At 40.9% G+C, this 27,775-nt stretch overlaps 1 protein-coding gene across 8 annotated transcripts in view; it reads right to left on the reverse strand.

Annotated features, from left to right (window-relative positions):
- The window catches only part of Etv1 (ETS variant transcription factor 1), a 91,798-nt gene that overhangs the window by 34,335 nt on the left and 29,688 nt on the right, over positions 1–27,775 (reverse strand). For 7 of the 8 annotated variants that reach the window (XM_075948737.1, XM_075948733.1, XM_075948734.1 and 4 more), the window contains 2 exons: positions 5,457–5,586; positions 2,200–2,388 (listed from right to left, as the gene is read on the reverse strand). In XM_075948737.1, coding sequence (XP_075804852.1) covers positions 2,200–2,388; positions 5,457–5,586 — 319 coding nt within the window. Of the gene's footprint in view, positions 1–2,199; positions 2,389–5,456; positions 5,587–27,775 lie in introns of those variants that run through there. The other variant, XM_075948739.1, reaches the window with a different exon arrangement.

A 27,775-nucleotide genomic window follows, 5' to 3' on the forward strand; every position in this document is an offset into this window, starting at 1 on the left:
ACAGGCAGGTCTCTTGCACAGTGGGTTAAAGACAAGGTGCCAAAGGGCTGGCCTGAGGTGTGCAGGGAGGCCTAGGGAAGGAAGTGGAGCGCAGGCCAGCTGGCCACAAACCGTTCCCAGAGTGAGGTGGGGTGCCGAGGCTGGGGGTGGCTATCTAGGGGAGGGATATGTTCCCACAGCAAATTTGCCATTTATAACCAAGGGACTGCCATTTGTTGGCCAGAGCCCTCTAAGAAATCCTCATCAGAAACATAAGGTTTCAGAGATTTTCCTGGGACTGGCCAGCTGGTGCGATCCTCAAAACTCAGTCGGGGGGCAGTGGGAAAAGACCCCGAGCTTCCCTCCTGTAGTTCCGGGCCGGCTGTTCTCAGTCTCAAGTACTTGACTTCAAGTTGAGATACCAAAATGGATTTGGCTAAAGCATCTCCAGTTAGGTCATCTAAAAACAAGCACACCACTTACTCAGCAGTCACTGTGCCTTACAAAGAGCCAGCCTGCGCCTGCGCGGAAGGCACAGGGCATAACCCATAATCCAGTGCTCATTTGAATTGCGGGTTGGGGACGGGAGAGGGGGGTACATGTGTGACAAATTAGGGAAAGGCTGCAGAAGTGAAGGAAAGCAACCTTGACAGTGTTTTATCTCCCCTGCTTTTTCTTTCTGGTCCTGCGCAATGTGCTTCTGTTTAATGGCCCACCCTGCAATAGGCATTGTTTCCGTAGGTATTTTCAAAACTGTTTACACAGAAGCAGGCAACATTCTACTCTAAAGAAGCCTCATGTCTATGGGGGTGAGAAGGGAAAGACAATAGGTGGCATTCAGTAGCTAAAGCATGGCAGAACTGGGTGATGGGAACAAAGGTAGAAGATGACTCAGTTCCCTGGGAACACTAGGATTTCATCCTATTCCTTTAAAGCAAGGGAGGGACTGGATTTGCGGCTGTGACGTAACGCGCGTCTTTAGGTATCCAGATTTGCCTGTGGCACACCTGCTTCCTCTGCTATCCAGGCGTCCTTTCGACCAGCTATTTTCACAGTGATGTTTCTCCACCAGCTATGGTTATAGCTCGTGTATAATGCTTGGCATTTCGGGGAGTCTGATTGTTTATGTAATCCTATATTAAGAATTTAGTTGTACAACTTTTCAATTAAAAGGCAGATTGAAAACAGAAAGGCAATAGAAACTGTGCTCTCTGAGTCCCCTAATGATTTCCTCCTTCTGCTTGTGGTCTTGGACAAACGCAGGCTACACACGCCGCAGAACCGAGTGTGATGTGCATCTCAGTTCAGACTCAGGGTTCTCGTGGAGATAGTCACACACGGCCACATTTTGTCATCAGCTCAGGGCACACTTCAGATAAAGTCTTTTTCTCCCGTGGAGACTATTGTTAAAGATTTTCCAGGACAACACTTGTTATGGGGATGGGGGGAAGAGGGAGGAATAGGAACTTAGCTGGGTAGGGGGATCCTGTGTTCTAAATCACTTATTAAGACAGTAGTTCCCCCAGTATTGTACTGATACATGGATTTCATCTCTACCGGTCAGTGATTTTCTACCACAGCCCTCTCACTTGTGCCACATGCATGTTCTTCCCGTGCTCATTTCTAAGTGAGAATCATTTGACTGCTGTTGTAGCTGTTGAAGCACATGTCATGAGTGTGCTGATATGGGTCATTGGAAAGGAAAGCAAAGAGATTAATCAAATAAGTTATACTCCGTAAGACTATGCAGAACCAAATAAATAATTCAGTGTAAGATAATGAATCTAATTTCATAAGTCACCTACTAAAATGAGCCTGCTAACTGTGGGGAGCAAGTGCACGTGCGTGCTCACCTGCTAACTGTGGGGAGCAACACGCGTGTGCTCAGGGAGAAGCATGGCTGCACGTGAAGATGAAGTGAAGCGATTTAAGAAGTGAAGGAAAAATGTTCAAATGTCAGTCTACAGGTTGATTTTCCATTTTAGCAGCCCCTTTAAATGTTTATAAAAAGAAATGCTTGCAAATGATCCCCATGAATTATTTTTAGACAGACAGAACAAGCCTTACTGGAACTATTCTGTAGAGATGTGCAAAAGTAATAGGCTTGTCTAAAAACACTGTAGATCTTCAGAGCACCTAAGGGGGATGTCCTCCACGAAAGCCTTAACTGAAAGAGGTTTGTTTGGGTTAGTTTTGTCTGAAATGACATCTTCAGCTTACCTGTGGTCCATGGGGTAGGTGCTGTCTGGTATGGACTGAGAAGGAGGGAGGTGAGCTGGGAAGGCCCGGTCAGGTTTCGGAGTATGAGCTGTATTTGGAGATGCATGATGTAGTGGAGACACTGGAGTACTGGATGGTGTCGGGGGGTTGGAGGGCCTCATTCCCACGTGTGGCTTCTGATCATAGGCACTACCCAGAGAACAAGAGAAAGTACGGGTTGCTTTGGAAAACGTATCTTAGCCATAAGTGATAAGGGAGCAAAAACCTTTGGATTTTGTTTTTTAATTCTATAACTTATAAACTTCAAAGTCCCTATGCCATTAAACAGAAATTAGAATATGAAATCATAGATGACATGAACATTTGTAACATAAATTTCGTACACAGACAACTTAGTTAAGGAAGACCCTATGACGGAGAGACATCACCACCTCCATCTATTCTCACCAGACAGCTTTCAGTAAGCTGGGCAGATCCTTCCTACATAACTAAGACTTCATCATGACTTTCAGTAAGCTGGGCAGATCTTTCCTACATAACTAAGACCTCATCATGACTTTCAGTAAGCTGGGCAGATCCTTCCTACATAACTAAGACTTCATCATGACTTTCAGTAAGCTGGGCAGATCTTTCCTACATAACTAAGACCTCATCATGACTTTCAGTAAGCTGGGCAGATCCTTCCTACATAACTAAGCACCTCATCATGGCTCTCCCTCTATACTATTTTTGAAAATAAGTCCTAATATTAGTTTAATAAGAGAGACCATATTGGATTTGCTTTTATTTGTGGTAGAATTTTCAGGCAATGCTATTGCCTTTGTAGATGCTTTATATTAAATAAATGATGTTTGGCTTTGAATTCCTCACTTGGGGTAATAAAGATTAATGGGGAAAATTAAAATGTCTTGGATATATTTAAAGTTTCTTTAATTATGAGTGCAAAATAAAATTATTAAGAATAAAATCCTATTATCTTAGACTAACTTCCACTCTCAATTACAAAAGAAAAAAGTAAGCTGTTTGTTTTATATTATGAACTTAAATTGCTTCCCAATGTGTGGCTTTCTGGAATATGACTGAACTACTGTTTCCAATCTAGACAATATCTTACTGAAATCAGATTTTACTTTCTGAACGACAACAAAAACATATTTCCATGCAAAGTGTCTAGATTTACTCTTCAAATATAAAAACTGATGTGAGCTGAGTAAGGCAGTGTGTGCCTTTAACCACAGCAGAGGCAGGCAGTCTGCTGTGAGCCGACCAGATCTATAGACTGTGGTGCACAACCCAGACAATGCTACCCCATGAGATCCCATCTCATATACACCTCTTCCCCCATCTCTCTCTCTCTCTCTCTCTCTCTCTCTCTCTCTCTCTCTCACACACACACACACACACACACACACATATCACACTGATATCAGTGGTATCAGTGATAGACATTTTGAAAGGAATACTTCTAGTCACATTAATGTATAATAACTTCCAGTTTCTCTATTAGTACAATAGAATCATATCCAAGTTCAAATACTCTTTTCAGAAGGGCAGGGGCATGTGCTATGTACATCTAGATCGGCTTTAAAGCAATCTGTACTCATATAAAGAACACTGGGAATGGAAATTGTGGAGGAGAAAAGAGAGGAACTGGGAGGAAATAGGGAAATAGAGGTAACTGAATATATTATACACATGCATGAAATTCCTATGTGTTGAGTTCTACAAGTGTTTTTATTGATATTTCTGAACAAAAACATATTCTTTCTTAAAGTGGTTTGGTCAAGTCTTTCCCATAAAAAAAGAAACAAATGACTACTTAACCTAAGATATTGCTTTCATTTCCTGTAAGGTGTTTTATTAAATCTTATCATTTAGACAAAGATGGAAGTACTAGAATGTTTTGTATACACCACATATGCTGAGAGAGATGTTTGTTTCCAGAAAACTTCTCCAAATTGTTGCCTCATTCCTCAACTGTTAATTTGTGGGTCAGAGACACACTGCATCAAACAGTGTTTTTATGATCACTGTAATAATCAGGGCTGACTTGCAAAGAGAATCCTATATCTAACTTGTTCAGATTGTATCTTGACATTGAAATCATCCAATGTCAAGATAACTGTGATGGGAATACATGCCTTAAGAAGAAAATACAAACAACACAACCAAATTGTCAAACATGTATTAGTGTCTTATATGAACTCATCACGCGGTCTTAGCTCACTTTTACAATAGGTCTGCTTTATAAAACTTTGTAGTTCAACTGAGCTGCCCCCTCGTTTCAGGCTCCCATGAGTTTCTTAGGAAGTAAGACATAAAACAATAAATTTCAAGAAGAAACAGGAACAAAGGACTCTAACATTGTCAGTTGCCACGAGATGGTACAATTTAATTTTCTTGAGTCTTAGACCCCACAGATGCGAAAGAGGGTGCGTGGTGGACATATTTGCAGCCACACAGGATTCCTCAGGATCCCAGGGCACTATGAGCTTGAGCTGACACACCTGATAAAGGAGTGCACATATTTGGAATCGTTTTTCAAATATTCTCACACCACCTCCCTTTAAGAACTAAGTTTCTACTGTAATCAAGAGGAATAGTCAATAGCCAGAGCCAACTTTTTAGAATGCAATTAGAGGCCAAGATGAAGAGTAAGAGCGTGCAATTCACTGCAAAGAGTTTTTAATGAACATATGTGTTATCAAATTTTCTAGCAAATGAACAATGTACTTAGAATGCACCACCCTTTAGTATCATTTCAAGAACAACTGGCTTTTTAATAGATAATTGCCTTGGTTAGGCATTATGAAATTCTAGTTTTATTGCAATTGTCCATGAATGTATCTTATAGATCATCAGTAAGGCCTATCAGATAACTAATGTACTGCTTTTGCTTGCCAAATGTTGTAGTTTTTTCTGATAAACTCTTTACCTAAAGTAGATAATGCATTCATTCTGATGGGAACCTTCGAAAGCTGCTTGTGCCAAATAAGACCCTCTTTTCAAACCCAAGACGCATCAATACAGTAGGAAAACAACTGATGATTGAGATGAGAATTATTACTTTTAAATGATGCTAAAGTGTGCGATGGCATGGCAAATGGGCCTTCAGAGTTCTGCTGCATACATTACCTAATTAGCTTATTATATCATAAAGATGTAACCCATAAAGCTGACTGGAGATTGTTGGATCGTTTCGTACTTTCTGTTCTGCACGGCATATCGCTGCTCTCCCTGAGAGCAGCACTGCTTACCTGATGCTGTACAGGCACTTTTCTCCATAGCTGAATTTAAAAGGTTGCTCTTGACTGCAGGCAGACCCGAGTTCTGAACAGGGGCTGTGGGGTTCTTTCTTGATTTTCAGTGGTAGTCCATGAAAAGCCACTAAAAACAGAACAAAAGTACCCGTCAAGATTCAATTCCATTAGGAACTAAGTCTACTAGTCTCTTTTACTTCTCTTATTTAAAGTATCATTAACATTTCATAGTAACTTATGCTTGCAAGAATAGTAGAATTTGATAATCCATGAGGCAGAAAGGATTCTGGGAGTTTTCTTGGCTCTGCCACCTCCTTTTCTACTTGTAGTGTGTAACAAAATGTATGCCTGTAATTTTTCTCTGCTTAAAGTAAATCAAATCAGTAGTAATTCACTTTGCTGATATTAACAATTCTACAAGCTCGCTTTTCAGAAAGGAAGCTTTGAAAACATGTCATAAAGATTTTGAATGACTACACAGGGGCGGGGAGGACTGGAACTCTTATTCAAGGCTGGAGCACAGCTTTGGGCATTGTTCAGTACCAATGCTTCAGTGTCAAGGATGTTATGGCACGTGACAAAGAAAATCCATGTGTAAGTCCAAAGGAAAGCCATAATACTGCAGAGAAGATGAAAACCAACCTATTTAATATTGGTGGTTATTTTTAAAACAGAAACGAAAGTACTTGCTTATCTATTTACCAAAACTATGAAGATTAAAATACAATGCATGGAAATTCTTTATCGCATGAAATTCTCAATAAAAGTTACTCTCCATCAAATGATGCTCTCCTTTTTTATATAATTTACTTTGTAGCTATGTTTAAGGAAGGTTGCAGTTCATGTGCATTCATTTGTGCTTAATTTAATATAGATTATGTCATAAAATACACAGCATAAGAAATCTATGCCGGGCGGTGGTGGCACACGCCTTTAATCCCAACACCCGGGAGGCAGAGGCAGGTGGATCTCTGGGAGTTTGAGGCCAGCCTGATCTACAAGAGCTAGTTCTAGGACCGGCACCAAAACTACAGAGAAAGCCTGTCTCGAAAAACCAAAAAAAAAAAAAAATTAAATTAAAAAAATTTAAAAAAAGAAATCTATATACATATATTCACATAAGTGTGTTTATTTTATGACTATAAAACCAACTAATAAATTTCACTGTACTTTCCAAAATTTGATGAGCACTCAAGGGTTCACTATATAATTATTTCACTATTAAATGTCCGCAATAAAAAATCTGATACCTGGGGAAAAATACCACAAAAGCACTCACATGTTCATCCAGTATACATGAGTGATATACGTGTGTTCGTCATTTCACTAAGTCATAGAATAACAAATATGTATGTTGCAACATATTTATTTGAACCCTGGCAAAACTTTTTAATTATTTACTAGTTCTTTGAATACAGATAGAAAATGTAGGCACTCAATTTCTAACACTGTGAATTAAAACTTAGGTTTTACATATTCTTAAATCAATTTGCCCTCAGAGAAGTAACGTTAAGATCTGTGAACTCAGATTTAATCTCCATGAAAAAAAATGTGAAGACCTAAGATATTATATTTCTACATTTTTCATACAAAACATATAAAAATAGTAATCAGCTTACAAAATACACTTAACCCAAAATAAAAAATTAACACATTAAGTTTTACTAAAATTAAAACGGTCTCTTTAAAGGCAACATTAGAAGAACAAAGGACAAGCCATGAGCTCCATGATGCTCACACCAGAAAGATCTGACAAATAATGCTCATTTTACACGAAAGGAATTGTTGCTTAGCAATACAAATCTCTAACTGGAATGGACAAAAGACTTGGACAAGTGGTTCACACACACACACACACAAATGGAGTAGTAACAAACAAGTGAAAATGTAATCAAATATTTCTCAAGCAGGAAATTGCTAATAAAACCACAATTATCACCAGATACTCATTAGAAAAACTAAACTATGAAAGTTGACAATACTGATTTTTAAATAAAGAAAATAATGGGAACTCCCATTCATGCTGCTAAGGAGATGGGTTGGTATAATCATCTAAGAAAAGGGTGTGACTACCTGCTAAGGTTCAACATGAATATACCTTATGATCTGGTAATTACACTAATATATATTCTCATATGTGTGTATATGCATATAGGAAAAAGGAATGCACGTGTTCCCCAAAATATGTATGTAGGACTGTTTGTGGGAATTTTATTCATGAAAAGAAAACTAAAAAATGCTTTAAATATTCACTGGTGGAGGTAAGTCAGTAACCAATGGCATCTGCAGGGAAATAACATTCTGAAATAGCAGGGAACCAAGTACCTTTCGTCAGGTCCACAAACACAGATGCTCTCACAGCTATGGAGTTAAGCCCTGTAATTTCCAAAACAAAGCTAACTGAGAGGGGAAAGGTTTGCTTTCGTGTTTAGTGTGTGGTTTTGTTCAGAGGCTCAGCTAAATTACGTCTCTAAGGTGATCTGTAACTCCATGGCTAGCATCTTCACTCAAAGGGGAGAAGTGGACGAGACATATAGGTTTGGGAGAACAACACGTGTAGGCAGAGATCAAGTTGAGGATTTTGCAAACCAAGAAATGTCAAAGACTGGCAAGAAAGTGACATAGATTAGGGGAAGAACTGTGGTGTGGATCCTTTCCCTTATTTCTCAAAACCCTTTCTACACATCTCTCTGCCTCTGTAGCCTCTGAAAATCAAGAGAAGTCACACCTGCCTTTAAGTCACACAAAACATGGCTTTTTGTTTTTACAGTCCAACCAAATTACTGCCCCATTCCCAGTCATTTTTGTAAGCAAGCTGGCTCTGTAATGATTTTATGTTACAAAAATTTCTAGGGTATTATCATCACTGGACAAACGCTGACTCCAAAGTGAGCCTTGGCAACACCAGAGTACCCTGCCTTCAAATAGATCCAGCACTTGAGAAATGCGCTGTAGGTCAGCTCTAGCAGTGGCGGGCTTCGATTCCAACTCTCTTTAAGGCTTCATTTTATGCGTGTGGAGCTGTTAGTCATTACAGACCAGGAATTGATTTTGTCTTTACTAGTCATATGCCAAATGACTAATCGGAGAGATCTAAGGTACCCAAGAATTTTTGTTTGTTTGGTTACGCTTGTTTTGGTTTTTTGTTTGTTTGTTCTGTTTTTTTTTTTTTTTGTCCTTTTAATTTTTGCCAGTGAGGAATAAAACTTAAATCCAAACTGAAGCCTTCAATTTTCTGCGCAGGAACGTGGGGTTTCTCTTAAGTTCTTCACTTTAGCTTGCCTGCCTGCCTACTGGGGATCCCACCTATGACTTCATATACACGATTTTTAAAATTTATCTGAGAGATGCAGAGACTCCCAGTAAAGAAGGCTGAGCTAGAGGCTGGCTAGGAATATTTCATCACAGGACTCGAGGCTTCGTGTCTGCTAATAGGAGGTTTTTCCAGATCATTGGCACCAGCGCAAGAGAAAGCAGCACATTCATTTCGTGCAATTTGCTGTACCTTCCCACACGGAGTCGGTGCATGTAAAAGGCTGTTAAGTACTAAATTATTCCTTATCAAATCACCATCATCTGGAGTCATGATCAACACTAATTAAATTACTTTCACTGAACTCGGCTCCAGCCTGCTGCTAAGACTGCTTCCATTCCGCTTGCAGTGCGGTCCTCCCTGGGTCTGGAACACAGAGCTGCAGGCATCGGCATTGTTTGTAGTTTAATTAAAGTGAATCTTTCCTTTTTCAAGTGAATTAAATCAAGCGAGTTAGCCTCTTCATTTCATTGACAAAGAAATGATGTTTCAAAATGATACTTTATTTCCTGACTTCATAGAGGTCCAGTCATTGATCTAGGTCTGAAATTCACAGCTCACCTCTGCTGTTCTCAAACACGGTTCCCAAGAAACCCTGCAGCTCTAGCAATCAGTTCTTCTAGGGAGAGGCAATCTGAACACTCAAGAGATGAGCCTTGCATTCTCTGCTTTGATGGAAGTTTGACCTTTGAAACCACATCTTAAGTCTGACTAATGATGGCTGAGTTTATCTGATGGCTCAATTTAAGAGTTCCAAAATATCGGAACTTAAAAATACACACTTCCAAAATAAATTTAACTACTTCTTAATCTGACAGTTTACCAGGGATTGTGGTATTCATTAGCAAGTGACTGGTAATTTAGTAACTGTTTTCATTTTAGAAGTGTGAACTGTGAAACATGGCTTACTTCCTTTTATTTTCTACCTACATCCTAGAAAGGCAAACAATTCGATCACAACACTAAAGAAGTAGCAAGAGTGGGAATACCACTCTAAAAATGTATCTTCGAGTGTGCAAAAACACAATATAAAATGACATGGTGGTAGAGAGAGTGGATTAAATTATCTCAGGAGAGTACTTTCCTAATCATGACAATACGACATCCTCGTAACCTTCCGCTGAGAACAGACTGTATGTGGTATAGTTATTGGCTAAATGCTCATCCACAAATAGACGGAGTTAATGTGGACGGCTCACTTTAGAATCCTGATGGGAAGCAGCATCCACGTTTGAAAATAACTCAAATGTATGTAGTATTTTATGCTCTTCAAAGAACCACTACAACAGATTCTATTAGGGCCATTCTGGTTTGGTAGATTTGGTTGCTGCTGTGGTTTTAAGGTTGGGAGTGCTCAGATGGTGAAGGCCTAGTGCCCAGTTTGGGGCATTATGGTAAAGGGAGGGGGCCTTTAGGTGGTGAGGCATGGTAGAAGGGTTGCTAGAGCGGGACTTCGAGGCACTGGTGCTTCTTATTCCAAGATGTAAGAAGTCTCTGTGACATGATGCATTGTGCACCGCAAATAAGAGAAGCATAGCCAGCTGCCTAAAGTCTCTCAAGCCATTAGCCAAAATAAATCTTTCTACTTTTTAAGTTGATTTTATTGGGTATTTAGTCACAGAAATGGAAAGCTAACATTGTCGTAAAGAAGCTAAGCAAGCCGTCTCGGTAAAGATCTAAGACTCCACGGCAGCAGGTTAAGACTTAGAGCCTTGTGCTGGAGTGATGACTCAGTGATGAAGAGAACCTGTTAGTCTTAGGGGACCTGGATTCGATTCCCACCGTCTACAGGGTCTTTCATGACCATTTGCAGTGGACCACACGTCCTCTTCTGACCTTCCCAGGCACCAAGCATCTGTGTTCACAGACATAAAGGAAGCACAATATTCACACAAAAAGCACAATGAATAAATCTAATTTAAAAATTTAGCTATTATTATATGCCTGTAATCCCAGCACTGGGAAGTAGATGTGAAAGATCATATATTTAAGGTCCTCAAGGCCAGCCTGGGCTGCAAAAAAACCCTGATAATGATAATGAAAAATGATAACGAATAAACAATTGTTTTAAAGAACCATGGGATTTGGGTTGCAATAAAATTCAAATTTGTTTATACTTTCACTTACAATGTTTCTTGTTCACACATACACTATAACATTATATAAAATCACATCAGGTATTCCCGAAACTTTTATTTCTTCAGTAATTACTGCATCTACCAGGCCACAGATGCTACAGTCAGTGCCGAGAACTAGAAAGCAATATTGAGCTACGGGGTGCAGGTGCTGAGCGAGATGACTTCATAGCATCAAGCGCATATATGGGTCCAACCAGAGTCTTATTTAGATTTCTAAAATACATTTACTCTAGTAAAGATCTTAGCCTGTTCTCTATGCCTTACGCTTGATTAATTCACATGTGTGTGATACACACAGCTGTACGCATGACCTTACTAACATATTTCTGGCACTTATATCGAAATGCAAAAAGTTCTCAGAGCATTTGTGTTTCTTTTGGGCATTCTGCCTTCTTTCTATTTGTTCCTGAGACCGAAGACATTGAGAACTTCACACTGCTCACCTCGTACTGGAGCAAAGGTGGTACTCTCCTACAAGGAAAGCTTGCCCTACCCTGGGACAACCAAAACATCCCAAGCGACAGACAAGTCTCCTTCTAGACATGGATACAAAATGTAAGTAAGCAGTACTTGGCTTGACTGAGACCTTTCCCTTTTTTTTTTTACTCGTTAATTATTATAAGAATAAAACAGAATAGTAATTTCTATGAATACAAAGCATTTGCCCTAGGAGAAGAAACCTTTATTTTTGGTTCTTCTGAAAGGGCAAGCAGGTCTTTGAAACAAATCTACAATTTTCAAGAGCTTTAAGCCAAGACTGCAGACTTCCCATGAGTATCCTTACATTGGTACTGAGATTTCTGGCCTACTACGAAAATAAAACCCAAACCAAAACAAGATGTTTAGGATAATAATCTACTATATGGTTCTTGAGTTCTTAAATGAGAGGCTGTAGCCACCTGTTTTTATAAATGTGGGGATTTGTTTGTTTGCTTAATTGGTTGGTTTGTTTTTGTTTTATTTATTTATTGCTTTTGTTGTTGTTCTTGGTTTTGGTTTGTTTTTTTAAGCCTGGGTTTTTCTGTGTAACAGCCCTAGATGTCCTGGAAAACTGTGTAGACCAAGCTGGCCTCGAATTCATAGAGATCCACCTGCATTTTTAGCAGAACTCTTTCCCATCCCATTCCTTGGTGGACAGTCTGGGGCTAGTTTGAGCCATGGTGGCTAACTTGAGTAGTCCTGACGAGAGGGCCTCCAATGTCTAAACATTTACCATCTGACTCTTTCCAGAGAACAGCTTGCTGACCCTCATCTCAGATCATAATCTATAGTGATAAGAGAGAAAGCAAACACAAGAGAAGCTGGCAGAATGACGTGCGCTCATGTCCACTGTTAACCCAGTCAACAAAGGCCACCATCATCCGTTAACACTTTGTGTGGCCTCACGTAATCTGTTCACGGTGCTATACAAACAAGCTGGTGAAAAATGGCACAAAATTGAGACTCAGAAGCTGCAAATTTATAAGGCATGAGGAATTTCAAAGCACTTACTCGGACCAGGGGGGACATATAAGATGAAGAATTTTCTACACCTTTCTAGAAAATATAACCAAAAAAGTCAAAATAAAATCAAATCATGTTGTGAACATCAAAGTGCTTTATGGGGGAAAAAATGCTTGGCTGTAGAAGTGGTTTGGAGAAGGGAAAACCTCTGTAAAAGGTGAAAAAAATAAATGGTATACATAAATTAGATTATTTAAGACCACACCATGAAAAATGCATGCAGCCTTTTATTCAAATCTATGTAGTTAAGAGTACACTCAGTAGATGAAGCACTCACTTTCAATTGGTATCGCTTCAAGTTCAGGTGATAAATCGATGGCAACGGCCTCAATTAGTGCTCCGTTAAATTTCAGAAGCAAAGGGGAAGGCTTGTGTACAAGTAAGGACAATAAGCAAGGCAGCAAGGCTCAGAGCGTCCTCAAGCTCCATCTGTGACTCTCCAAAGATTCCTTCTCAGTACATTTACTTCAAGCTCTCCCCACCCTCCCGGCACACACACACACACACATACATACACTGACAGCCATTACTAAAGAGCCCAATCTCAGCTATCAGCAGAGTGCCTTTATGGGGCCATTAAGCCATTTCTCTTGTTTACAGTGCCTGAAGAAAGATGTGAATTATGTCTGTGACAAAGCAAGTGATAACATTTCTAAACTGCTATCAAAATGCAAACTGAAACACATCGAAGGGCAGGAACCCTGATTTGAGTTTTCATGATTTTCCATTGTTTGCAGCATCTGGACTTATATTCCCCTATAATATCTCTGAGGCAGAAATTCAGAGCCTCGCACGGCAACATGATATCCATTTCTTTCTTCAATAGGATTCTTTAAGACATGCTAAGAAAGATGCCACAGAAATGTGAAGGGGATGTTGCTGGATGCTGCAGAGAAATTCGCTGTGTAGAGGCCCCCTTGATGTTTCACGACTTAAAAGACTTTTGAGTCATCATGAAAAACAACCATTGTTTTCTGGACCTCAAAATTTTTTGATTCAAGATGTTGTTACATATAGTCAAAGTTTTGAGACTGAGCTAGTGTTGGTTTAATCTTCAGAATACTCTGAATACAGGAATACTAAGAGAAAGCAGGGCACCTTGGGGACACCCGACACCTGCTATCCCCAGGGAACTTTAGTGGAATCATGCATTTCCTAAGAGAGGAACCTAAGCCCCCAAAGTCTCCTGGCAGTAACAGTGAGTGTCCTCTCTCGTGCATGGATTTCAGAATAATTCTGTCAGAGGCACACTTCAACAAAGGGGAGATCACACGTGAGAAAGTACTGGAGGTGACAGTGACCCTGGAACTCACATCCACATCTAGCCTCACTTGTCCACAGACTTGGCACCTGAAGGCAAAGCTGAACTAGAAACCCCGAATCCTTCCAGTCTGCAGAATGGACCTCTTGGAGCTGTCACTTTGGGTACATTACAAAGCACCACTATAACGTCATAACGCAATACAGGGGACATGCGTTTTGGGTTTAGGGTGTCAACCCTCTCCTCAGAAGGCAGTGGGGGTCAAAATGACTTCTTTCACTTGACTTTTCCCACCAGCTCTGACGATATTGATCAGAGGTTGCCAGCATTTCATTGGCTTCAACTACATTTGCTTACTTGTGATAATTTTCACGTATCAGATTCAAATTAACTTTATGCTTTAAAGATTCAGACTTGAGAATTCTCAAGAAAGGAATGAAAGCAACAAAGCAATGCCACTAGATGTGGTCAACATTCCATCATGAAATACAGGTCAGTGGTTGACTGAGCCATGTTCGGCTGGCCCCTCCCACCAAGACCTGGGTTTTCATACTTGACATATTCTCTTCTGCCTCCATCCTAATCTCTAGCAAAATCTGCATTGATGTCACTTTAGCGCTTATCTGCTAGGCATGTGAGTGCCTTGTCCCTTATATAACATAGTCATCATGTCGCCACTTGTAGGCATGAGTGTACATGCCCACTATCTATCTATCTATCTATCTATCTATCTATCTATCTATCTATCTATCTATCTATCTATCTATCTATCTATCTATCATCTATCTATCTATCATCTATCTATCATCTATCTATCTATCTATCTATCTATCTATCTATCATCTATCTATCATCTATCTATCTATCTATCTATCTATCTATCTATCATCTATCTATCTATCTATCTACCTATCTATTCTATTATCCACTCATCTATATCTATCTATATTTCTACCTGTCTTATTCACACACACACACACACACACATCACAATCAACTCTAATCATAAATGCTATATTGATGGCTTACATCTGTAAGGCCGATCTCAGGCAACAATGACAAGATGCAGAGTTACCACTGAATAGACATAAGAGAAGAAAGGCAAAGATCTGATATAAGACTTTGGGGCACATGTTTCTGGGCCCATATTATGAAAATAGGCATTGAACTCCACTCCAGGCATTTTGGCACTGTGGAAATCATAGTAACTCACATTGGCAATGGCCCTTAATGATTATGAAAAAGTAAAATCAGGTATAAATGGTATAAATACCGTATTAAAGCAAGGAGGGCACATAATGCACATTAAAAAGCTGTGCAGGCAATGTGGTTGACATTTTAAGGTACTCACTGCTTTAAAAGGTGTTTTAAACCTCTTTTAAATTCAATTACATGGACCACCTACTTCCTAGTTGAGATGGGAAAGGACAATATTAGTATATTAATAAAACAAAAAGAAATACCAAAACCAGAAAGTTATTAACCTAATTTTAAAAGCATCATCAATTGAAAATTGATGCACAATGTGTGGATTCACTTCTCGAAGCTAAAGTCCAGGTCTCATATAATGGCTGTTCAGCTTAGAAGTACTAAATGCTCCTCACCTTCCCGGGCTAATCGTCAATAAGAGCATGCTGGGAGGAATGGGTTCTTCTTTCTGGAAAAGGGCAGGAACGGGGAAACGAAGCTCTAATGGAGGAATGATCCAAATTGAATCCCTTTTGCGTCTTGCCTTGGCTTCGAGACAGATCTTCCTACCCCTCCTGGTCCAGTAGATGAAAAGCAGCACGACACTTTTTTTTGGAAACAAATTCTGTGCCGTGAGCCCAAACATACAGCACTTCACATCCAACTGGCAAGAACAAAACAGAGCAAGCTGCAGCTATTTGAGAAACAGAGCTAATCAATCGAAATGAAGTTCCCAAATGAGAAAATCCATCCAAATTCATATCTCTCTAGAGCTGTCCTATTTAATGAAGTCCTAACCCTAACCTTTCTGAGCCCAGAACCCACTTTCCCAATGAATCTGTCCCACTGTGCACTGATACGGGTACTCTTTAAGACCTGGAAAATCCCCAAAAGAAAGATGACTTCTCTCCACCCTCATCTGTGTCAAATGATGGGTACCAGGTATAGGAAATGACTAGGAAGAAAGTTATCACTCTTAGCAGGGCATAGCCAGGCAGACTCTGATACTTCTTGGTGTCTCTTAATCCCACGTAAAGAATCTCTGAGGAATGTTGTGGAGCACAGGGGCCTGTGTATCCAGGCATGAGGAGCAGTCTTCTCTGGCCATTATCTAAGCATGAAGACCACTTCCTTGCACTGAATGAAGCCAGCACTCCAACCTCCTCTAGCATCCAGTACAAATCATAGGGTGCTGCCCTCAGAAGGTGATGAGGACAGATCTCTAACAAATAGCTTAAGAAAAGTGTGGTAAATTTGTCCTTCTAAATACACTGCTGAAAAAGAACAAAGGAAGGAAGGAGGGAGGAAGGCAGAGAAGAAGGGGGGAAGGAAAGGAGAGATAAAAGAAAGCAGATCATAAACAAAGAAAACCCCAAATACAAATGATATCAAAACTGTGTCACTTAAGAGTGACAAGATACAACTGTGACCTTCAATTTTCCTTTTTAATTAGCTCATGAGCACGGAAAATCAAACCCAAAGTTTCACGGTAATTACTTTAACTATCGGCCACAGTAATATGCAAAACAAAATTAAGACAATATTACATTGCTTCAGAAGCCTGCCAAATACTAACATGCCTGTCCCTGTGGAATAAATACCAAACAACAGTCATTGTGGCTTGTGAGTTTAGCTCACATAAAAACAAGAACTCAGGCTGAGCAAGACGATCCACTTCTTAAAGGCACTTCCCACCAAGCCTGAGGATCTGAGTTCAAGCCTCAAGTCTCACAAAGAGCAGAGCACATCCATGTATGCAGTGGCATGGGTACACTCACACACACACACACACACACACACACACACACACACACACACACACTCACACACACACACAAATAAATAAGTGTAAAAAATGTTTAACAGGCACTCAATTTTTTTATGAAGGAAAACAAACTAGTTTTCAATTTTAAGTTCAATAATAAGTAGTGAAACAAATATGTTTGACAGAATTCACTAAGTTAAGTTTTCAGAAGTAGAGCAATATGATTGTAATTTTAGAAATCATCTCACATATATTAGCACGACTTGGACCAGGCCTCAAATACACACAGGGGAAAGAGACAGGGTATATGGCCCAGAGAGGCGGAGGCGACGAGGGGGAAAACTGGACTAGAGTGCTGACATTTCACTTTATAATATATAGCATACCCAAGTCTAACAAGACTTTATCATTCTGCTACTTTAGATGATGATTTTTGCACTGACTATTTTTTTATGTACCTCCTCAAAATGATCTTTCGGTTACTTGGTAACTCATTACTACTTGCATAATTCCACTTCCTTGTAAGTTACTGAATCCTTGTGTTTGATTAATAATTTCACATACTTTTCATCTGTTTGGGGGAAAAATAAAGCCTGCAATTTTCATAGTCTTAAACTGACCATTTTAGCACCAAAATAATACATAGCGTAAGTACGGAGCAGGTCCCCCTAGGGCAGCGGCACACCTGCCGCATCTCTGCGCGACCCTACAAAGGGCATGATTGACATCAATTCAAACATTATTAGCCACTTGGCACCGTGTTCAAAAAGACCCCGACAGTAGACAATCAAAGCTGGAAACGTGTTCTCAATACCAGAGCTAGGAAAGTTTGCCCGGAAAAAAGAAAGCCAGCTGGCTAGAGCTAAAAAAAAAAAAAAAAGTACCTTTCAGTAAATACCAATAAAACTTTACAGGCTGCCAAAATAACAAAGATACGGTGATCACAAAGGAAACCCGGCGATTTCCCTGACGAGAAACACCTTCTTCAGAAATGGCCTGTCACCTGGCCATATTACAGCTGTTTAATGGCAACTCGGGTGAATACTCAGACTGCATTTCACTTAACATAACGTCTGGACAATTTGTATCCTAAAATAAATTTGAGAAGGTCCTTCAGAATGCCCCGTAATGGGACGGATGAGATGGCTCAGCTGGTAAAGGCTTCTTGCACCAGAGCTGATGATCTCGGTGTTGTAGGGGACTGGGGAGTGAAAAGAGAAGACTGACTTCTGACCTCCACACACGTGCCATGGCATACACATGCGCACAGATTAAATAACAGGAACAATAAGAGTGAATAAAATACAATGCTTCATAATGTTTAAGGCGCTGCTACCTGAGTGTGTTAGAGAACTGCTTTTATGGGAAGTAGTTAGCACCTTGAAAATCTTCATGCACTTTATCAGACTGAGAACTGCCCAGCAGGGCTACAGAGGGGGCTTAGCATTTCCACACACTGGCTGCCCTAGAAGACCTGGGTTTGGATCCCAGCAGCCAGAGAGTGCTCACAACTTCCTGTAACATCGATTCCATGGGTTCTGATGCCCCTCTTCTGGTCCCTACAGACGCCCAAGTATGCAAGTGGAACACAGACATCCATGTACAGAAAACATCCACACATAAAATAAAATAAAAAATAAATCTTTAAAAAAAACGAACACTCATAGAAGAGAGCAGGAAGTATGCTTGAACTCATTGACACAGGAGACCATGTCCTAAATATAATCCCAGTAGCCCAGACACTGAAAGAAACAATTAATAAATGGGACCTCCTAAAACTGAAAAGCTTCTGTAAAGCAAAGGACACAGTCTACAAGACAAAACGACAGCCTACAGAATGGAAAAAGATCTTCACTAACCCCACATCAGACAGAGGTCTGATCTCCAAAATATACAAAGAACTCAAGAAATTCGTCATCAAAAGAACAAATAATTTAATAAAATAAATGGAGTACAGACCTAAACAGATAACTCTCAACAGAGGAATCTAAAATGGCTGAAAGACACTTATGGAAATGCTCAACATGCTTAGTCATCAGAGAAATGCAAATCAAAACAACTCTGAGATTCCATCTTACACCTGTAAGAATGGGCAAGATCAAAAACACTGATGACAACTTATGCTGGAGAGTTTGTGGGGTAAAGGGAACACTTCTGCATTGCTGGTGGGAGTGCAAGCTGGTACAGCCTCTTTGGATGTCAGTGAGGAAATTTCTCAGAAAATTAGGAAACGGCCTTCCTAAAGACCCAGCAATACCACTTTGGGGTATATACCCAAAGGATGTTCAATCATCCACAAAGGCATGTGCTCAACTATGTTCATAGTAACATTGTTTGTCATAGCCAGAACCTGGAAACAATCTAATTGCCCCTCATCAGAAGGATGGATAAGGAAAATGTGATACATTTACACAATGGAGTACTACACAGCAAAAAAAAAAAAAAATAATAATAATAATGCCATCTTGAATTTTGCAGGCAAATGGATGGAGCTAGAAAATATCATTTTGAGTGAGGTAACCCAGACCCAGAAAGACAATTATCACATGTACTCACTCATTGCTGTTTTTTAAACATAAAGCAAAGAAAACCAACCCACAAATCACAATTCCAGAGAACCTAGACAACAATGAGGACCCTAAGAGAGACAGACATAGATCTAATCTACATGGGAAATAGAAAAGACAAGATCTTCTGAGTAAATTGGGAGCAAGGGGACTTTGGGAGAGGGTTGAAGGAGAGGGGAGAGGCAGGGAGGGGAGCAGAGAAAAATGCAGAGATCAATAAAAATCAACTAAAAAAATCCTGGGCAGGTGGCATGCGCTGTTATAATCTTTTTGCCTCATACCCCCACCCCTCATCCACACCCCCACACCCTTCATCACCACCCCTACCAAAGCTGAAACAGCAGGGCTGAGTATCTGAGGCCAGCACAGCTAAATATCAAGTGTGTGTCTTAAACACACAACTATAGAGTAGTTTCACAAAAACTTGAGAAATAAGAGACAGGTAAAAAAAAATAGAAGGGTTGGAAGGGCAACATTCTTTGTAGTACTTTTTATTAACAAATGGTAATAAAACATATTCACAGCAAACAGGGGAATCCCACATCATCTCCCCTTTTCTGTATAAATAAAAGGGATGGTTTTAGCTTTAACATAGTAAAATTACATATAACTAAACAGGTATCAAGCAAGATTTACAATTAAAATATTTTTATTATTGATTTTATTGAGCTCTACATTTTTCTCTGCTCCCCTCCTTTCCTCTCCCCTCCTCTTCAACCCTCCCCCATGGTACCCACACTCCTGATTTACCCAGGGGATCTTGTCTTTTTCTACTTTCCATATAGATTAGATCCATGTAAGGACTCTTAGGGTCCTCATTGTTGTCTGATTGTGATTTGTAGGCTTGTTTTCTTTGCTTTATGTTTAAAAACCACGTATGAGTGAGTACATATGATAATCCACAGACTTGCTAACACATGATTCTTGACAAAAAAGCAAAAAATATATAAAATAGAAAAAAGAAAGCATATTTAACAAATGGTGCTGGCATAACTGAATATCAACACGTAGAAGAATGAAAATAGATCCGTATCTATTACCATGCACAAAACTCAAGTCTGAACGGATCAAAGACCTCAAGATGGAGGCAGCCACATTGCCCATTTTGTCATTTTTAATCATATACAATATCATCTACTGTACAAGAGTGACACCAAAATACTAAGTTTAAGTCTCTGCTGACAAGTCCAGCCTATGCAAATGAAGCAGGAAGCAAACAAGCCAAACACAATGATAAAGAAAATCAAATGAGAAAGACTTAGATCTGCTTAGCTATAACCCGGAAATCAGCAGTAGGCAGACACTGTGGTAAGACGCTTACATAAGAATTTGACTTTGCAAGCATTGTAAGAACAAACTGCAAACATGCAGCTCACATTTCCATAGCTAAAGGACACATTAGGCTCCAAGAAAACTGATACTTAAATAGATAATTTCAGAACTCTCTTATATTTTTGTAAGCAGCTTTTGCAACTGCTTTGACATATACTCTATCATCTACCTATCTATCTATCTATCTATCTATCTATCTATCTATCTATCTATCTATCATCTCTCATTTTAAAGTTGAGAGTTACAATCATAAATGAGCCAGGTCACATTACAGGGGAGATTTAAGAGGGAACTCTCATTCACCTTCACAATCTTGAGAATGAACAGTTACTGAGAAGCCCTCTAGACACAGATATTTAGCTTACTAAATCAGATTTCATTACCTTACAGCAATCAATAACAAGGCATTATACAAAATTATAATTATATTTGACTGAGATGATATAATAGTTGGAACAGCTGGAATTTATAATCAATAGTTATCCAAATGCTCATAATTGCCAATGCTTATGACATATGAGATATTCTCAATTCATGCTCTGCTCATATACTAAGAGAGTCTTCTACAAAATATATAGAAAATCACTTTTAGAATTTTATTATTTTTTACTGATACAGATTCTCAGTGGCCAGATCAAAGGATCCCTGCCTCTTCTCTTCTGCTCCAAAACCTTCCTGCCACAATGCCCACAAATCTCCTAAGGCTTCAGTACGGGACAACACCACAGTGTAAGATCCAGCAGGAATGGAGCCAGATCCGAGAGGAACAGAGGCATCTCACCTGCCACTCATTTAACTCCACAGAAAAAGTGTCATGGCAACACTCCAGTGGAGATTTTTTACTTTGACTTGCTAACTACAAAGCAGAATAAATTAAATTACAGCATATGACACAAACGGCAGAGCATAAAGCACAGTAATATAACCATGGTGTCCAGGAACGGTCGAAAATGGAAAATCATAGCACAGAATGATATTTAAATATTACCAATATTTTTCCTTTGATCTTGACTGGCACATTTTGTTGTAACATGAAAACACACACAGTAGTAATCCTTCTACAGAGCAAGATTTTCTGTTATTCAGTGTACACAGGGGCACTAACCGGAAAGTAACTTCTATATTTGGTGTTATTGCTTTACAAAATGTTCACTCAAATAAATATTAGTTACCAATAGCTACTAAATTTTTAAATGCAAAGATGTGTTTGTTATTTGATAAGGTCTAAGTGACATATCTAAGCAATAAAGTATTTTAATGTCTAGCTGCTTTCTTTAAAACTGTCGAAATTTTATTTATTGCTATGTTGACCTACTTAAACTTCAATTTGTCCTTTTGGGACTCTTCTATACTAGATGAGACAGAATAATGATGAAAGCAGGTCATGACTCCAGGCATATCGCTTTCCTATAATTTAGTGACCAAAGAGTGACAGTGACCATTAGCCTTCTTGTTTACACAATATAGGAGGTTGCGATAGAATGGATTTCCCCCCACATTTCCCTTTCAGTTTCCCCCCAGAATCATAATCTCATACTTTGGCGAATCCTTTGCTGTCTCCAGATATAAGGGGCCATGAGGTGCATTAAATGCTGGAAGCAGGTGACAGATCCAGCAACTTATACTAGCACTTTAAGGTGTGTGTGTGTGTGTGTGTGTGCTATAGCCCTTGTTGTGATTGATAGTTCCAAGAAACTCAAAAAATATGAAGATGAAAGCATACTGCTCTGCTTCCAAGTGTGCTAAAAAGGATGGACTGATAAGCTTGGAAAAAGCACAGGGATACCAACTGCAAAATGATCACAGGATCGCAAACATAATAGGCTGTTTTGCATTCTCCTCCTGGCCCCTTCGAGGTAAACAGAGCTTTGTAAATTGAGGGTGTGCAGATGACGGGCCTGGTTCTCCTCTTCCCCCACTACACATCAGACTCCAAAAAAATTATAAAATTATCAAAGTATATTCATTATTTAGTATGTATTGTTCTAAGTATACTAAGTATAGTTAATTGAGACGAGTGTGCAGATATGCTAAAATATACACTTGAAACAAACTCTTTGGTTTTTATCTTTCCTCTTTCTCTTTCTCAATGCAGTGTTAGCTAACTTCACCCTGAGAAATTTCCACGTTCACTTGTTCACCAGATAAATCCTAAGTGCGTCTGATGTACTTTCACTAGTCCACAGAATTTTACTAGTTCCCACCTACGAACCTTACACGTGGGAAATGGGAAAGCCCCATTGTATAATGTCCATCTCTGGATTCGAACACTGGGCCTAGTCTCTCTGAAATACAACAAATGCACTTGCCTATCAGCAGCATTAACACCTGGGCTTCATCCACCCCAAAGACCTACACTTCATTAACAAAATGAGTAGCAAACACAAATATTTGGGAAATTCTCTGCAGAGAGATGTCTGCCACTATTTTTAGCTACTTTGGTCTACGTTTGTCCCTATTACCTGACCAAACTGTTTACTTAAAAAAAACTTCAGTTTTGGCACAGCTCCACCTGATGGGCACTGGTTACAAGGAATTCTTGAGGAAACTATCTGTAGTTGGTCATAGTGTGCCCACACTTAACTTCTCTGGAACATAATTTTATCCCTTGAAAGAACATAAAATACAAAAGGACATGGTAGTTTCTACTAAATTAGGTTGTCGTGAAAAATCAGATGTCTTAGGACATAGTGTGCTTAGAAGAAGTTTCAGCACTCTGTGAGCCCTAGGCAAGAACTGTTAGGGTCCAACAAAGCACAGGCATAATGTTGAGAAATCTCTAGGTTCATGTCATCTTTATTTGTCTATAAGCCTGGTTTGTGGTTGAAGGGCATGTTTCAATTTCTTCATGCAGCTTGTTTTCAATTCCTCCAAATTATACTGACAAGGAGAAACAAAAATCAAGCAAGTAGAGAATTTAGGGTGTATGCCAGCAATCTGTCTGGGTTTCATTGTGAATATCATAGAGATTGTGTTAATAATAAATGCTCTGGACAAACTTCTCCTCATTCTATCTTTACTCTCCTCACCTTTTGGAAGATGCAGAAGTGGAAGGAATGGAGCAGTTAGTGACTTGCCTGGATTATAGTTAACAGAAGGGAGACTGACATGATGGCTTAGCTTGCTCTCATGTCTGAAAAACTTGAGTTCAATCTCTATAATCAGCATAGTAGAGACAAAAACTGATGCCCTCTGAACTCCATTTGTGGGTCACGGCACACCCACACATGTACACGTACACACAGACAAAACTAAAAGAAAGAAGGAGAGGGGAAATTGAGCCTGACGTGTAGGACTTGCCAGCTCTCTGAACTTATCGTACATTACTGTTATTAAAATATTTTGAGCATTCCTCCCTTCTTTCTCTAAGCTTCTCAGAATTCTTTCTGAAGGCAAGAATCAGGTTTTTTTTTTACATAAAAACTAGTTCTCATATAAAAGAATAGCCATTATCTTGACATTCTAATCATACAAGTAAACCTTCTTAAATACAATACTTAAAACTAGCTTTAAAATGGTGAGCACTTAAGGAAACAAAATGATTGTTGTTGGTGGTATTCATTTGGCAACCGTGAATATAGTAAACACAACACTTAGAACACTGTGCTCAGAAAACACTGCTGCACAAACCAGAGAACAAGCAAGGTTTGCCATAAATTTGGAATGTACTTGATAGACCTGTAGTGTTTGTTCCCCTTCACGGGGAGTGGGACTGATCGATCTCTAATGAGAACTGCAACAACCTAGGAATACATGCTTCTTACATGTGTATCAGGAATGACATCACAAAACCTTGTCTTTGCTTGCTACATGAATCAGACACAGTCACCTCACATTTTTTTCAACTGTACTATTGGCGTTGTTTTCTAATTTTTCATTCCTATTCACTTATCTTATAAACTTCTCTGGGTAACTGATATTGTCAAATTTGCACAGAGCTGCTGAGTTTTTCCAGACTGGGTGTTAAAATCTTGACAAAATACAGCTCCTTCACACATTATATTCAACCAACTCCCCTCAACATTTATTTAGAAAACTGGAAAAAAGTGGCAAGTCCAGATGTAAGCTGCACTGCCAGATATGCAGGGTGTGTGCATGTTTTACTGCCAGGTGTGCAGGGTGTGTGCATGTTTTACTGCCAGGTGTGCAGGGTGTGTGCATGCAGTAGTGCCAGGTGTGCAGGGTGTCTGCATGATGTACTGCCAGGTGTGCAGGGTGTCTGCATGATGTACTGCCAGGTGTGCAGGGTGTGTGCATGATGTACTGCCAGGTGTGCAGGGTGTCTGCATGATGTACTGCCAGGTGAGCAGGGTGTGTGCATGCAGTATTGACAGGTGTGCAGGGTGTGTGCATGATGTACTGCTAAGTGTGCAGGGTGTGTGCATGATGTACTGCCAGGTGTGCAGGGTGTCTGCATGATGTACTGCCAGGTGTGCAGGGTGTGTGCATGATGTACTGCCAGGTGTGCAGGGTGTCTGCATGATGTACTGCCAGGTGTGCAGGGTGTCTGCATGATGTACTGCCAGGTGTGCAGGGTGTGTGCATGCAGTACTGCCAGGTGTGCAGGGTGTGTGCATGATGTACTGCTAAGTGTGCAGGGTGTGTGCATGATGTACTGCCAGGTGTGCAGGGTGTCTGCATGATGTACTGCCAGGTGTGCAGGGTATCTGCATGATGTACTGCCAGGTGTGCAGGGTGTGTGCATGCAGTAGTGCCAGGTGTGCAGGGTGTCTGCATGATGTACTGCCAGGTGTGCAGGGTGTCTGCATGATGTACTGCCAGGTGTGCAGGGTGTGTGCATGATGTACTGCCAGGTGTGCAGGGTGTCTGCATGATGTACTGCCAGGTGAGCAGGGTGTGTGCATGCAGTATTGACAGGTGTGCAGGGTGTCTGCATGATGTACTGCTAAGTGTGCAGGGTGTGTACATGATGTACTGCCAGGTGTGCAGGGTGTCTGCATGATGTACTGCCAGGTGTGCAGGGTATCTGCATGATGTACTGCCAGGTGTGCAGGGTATCTGCATGATGTACTGCCAGGTGTGCAGGGTGTGTGCATGATGTACTGCCAGGTGTGCAGGGTGTGTGCATGATGTACTGCCAGGTGTGCAGGGTGTCTGCATGATGTACTGCCAGGTGTGCAGGGTGTCTGCATGATGTACTGCCAGGTGTGCAGGGTATCTGCATGATGTACTGCCAGGTGTGCAGGGTGTCTGCATGATGTACTGCCAGGTGTGCAGGGTGTGTGCATGATGTACTGCCAGGTGTGCAGGGTGTGTGCATGATGTACTGCCAGGTGTGCAGGGTGTCTGCATGATGTACTGCCAGGTGTGCAGGGTGTCTGCATGATGTACTGCCAGGTGTGCAGGGTGTCTGCATGATGTACTGCCAGGTGTGCAGGGTGTGTGCATGATGTACTGCCAGGTGTGCAGGGTGTGTGCATGATGTACTGCCAGGTGTGCAGGGTGTGTGCATGATGTACTGCCAGGTGTGCAGGGTGTGTGCATGATGTACTGCCAGGTGTGCAGGGTGCCTGCATGATGTACTGCCAGGTGTGCAGGGTGTGTGCATGATGTACTGCCAGGTGTGCAGGGTGTGTGCATGATGTACTGCCAGGTGTGCAGGGTTTGTGCATGCAGTACTGCCAGGTGTGCAGGATGTGTGCATGCAGTACTGCCAGGTGTGCAGGGTGTGTGCATGATGTACTGCCAGGTGTGCAGGGTGTGTGCATGATGTACTGCCAGGTATGCAGGGTGTGTGCATGCAGTACTGCCAGGTGTGCAGGGTGTGTGCATGATGTACTGCCAGGTGTGCAGGGTGTGTGCATGATGTACTGCCAGGTGTGCAGGGTGTGTGCATGATGTACTGCCAGGTATGCAGGGTGTGTGCATGCAGTACTGCCAGGTGTGCAGGGTGTGTGCATGATGTACTGCCAGGTGTGCAGGGTGTGTGCATGATGTACTGCCAGGTGTGCAGGGTGTGTGCATGCAGTACTGCCAGGTGTGCAGGGTGTGTGCATGTTTTACTGCCAGGTGTGCAGGGTGTGTGCATGTTTTACTGCCAGGTGTGCAGGGTGTCTGCATGCTGTACTGCCAGGTGTGCAGGGTGTGTGCATGATGTACTGCTAAGTGTGCAGGGTGTCTGCATGCAGTACTGCCAGGTGTGCAGGGTGTCTGCATGATGTACTGCCAGGTGTGCAGGGTGTGTGCATGCAGTACTGCCAGGTGTGCAGGGTTTGTGCATGCAGTACTGCCAGGTGTGCAGGGTGTGTGCATGCAGTACTGCCAGGTGTGCAGGGTGTGTGCATGCAGTACTGCCAGGTGTACAGGGTGTCTGCATGCAGTACTGCCAGGTGTGCAGGGTGTCTGCATGTTGTACAGCCAGGTGTGCAGGGTGTCTGCATGAAGTACTGCCAGGTATGCAGGGTGTCTGCATGTTGTACAGCCAGGTGTGCAGGGTGTGTGCATGCAGTACTGCCAGGTGTGCAGGGTGTGTGCATGCAGTACTGCCAGGTGTACAGGGTGTCTGCATGCAGTACTGCCAGGTGTGCATGGTGTGTGCATGCAGTACTGCCAGGTGTGCAGGGTGTGTGCATGCAGTACTGCCAGGTGTGCAGGGTGTCTGCGTGTTGTACTCCCAGCTTTATTGTTGCCTTCTAAGCTGGTAGCTGTTTCAAGATCTTCCTTCGAAGCTAAATAGTCCTCGAATGCTAGCCTTCCATTCAGTGGGCAGGAAACCTAGCATCTACTCCTAAAAATGTTCAGCACAGTGATGTCAACTAACTGTTAGAATGTCAGTCTAAGTTGCTTTTCTGTGATTGGCATTCCTTGCTAAGACAGTTAAGAACCCTCACTGACAATTTTGTCAAACTCCTAAAGTCCTGTTGGAGCACAGTGCCTCTTTTGCAGCTTAATAGAAAGTTATCTATTTTACATGGGTGATCTTTGGCCACCCACAGTGTCAACAGCCAATTGCTTTTAAGAGGATTTCCTGGAGCCTGCATGTAAAGTGGAGTACTGACCCCAATGGATTAGAACCAATAGCAAAGGTCCTGTGGGTATTTTATTATTAAGTAAAGATAATCATAGAATTAACACCCTTCTGATGTAGTTCTCATCCTAATTATTACTATTTAACTGGTAATTTTTTTCTTCAGGCTGAGTGAATACTATAATTATTATGCATTGCATTGTAAAGGTTACATCTTAATTGAAAAATCACACTTTTTTTCCCTCAATGAATATATCAACT

The sequence above is a fragment of the Microtus pennsylvanicus genome, chromosome 14 (genome assembly GCF_037038515.1).
Source record: "Microtus pennsylvanicus isolate mMicPen1 chromosome 14, mMicPen1.hap1, whole genome shotgun sequence".
NCBI lineage: Eukaryota > Metazoa > Chordata > Mammalia > Rodentia > Cricetidae > Microtus > Microtus pennsylvanicus.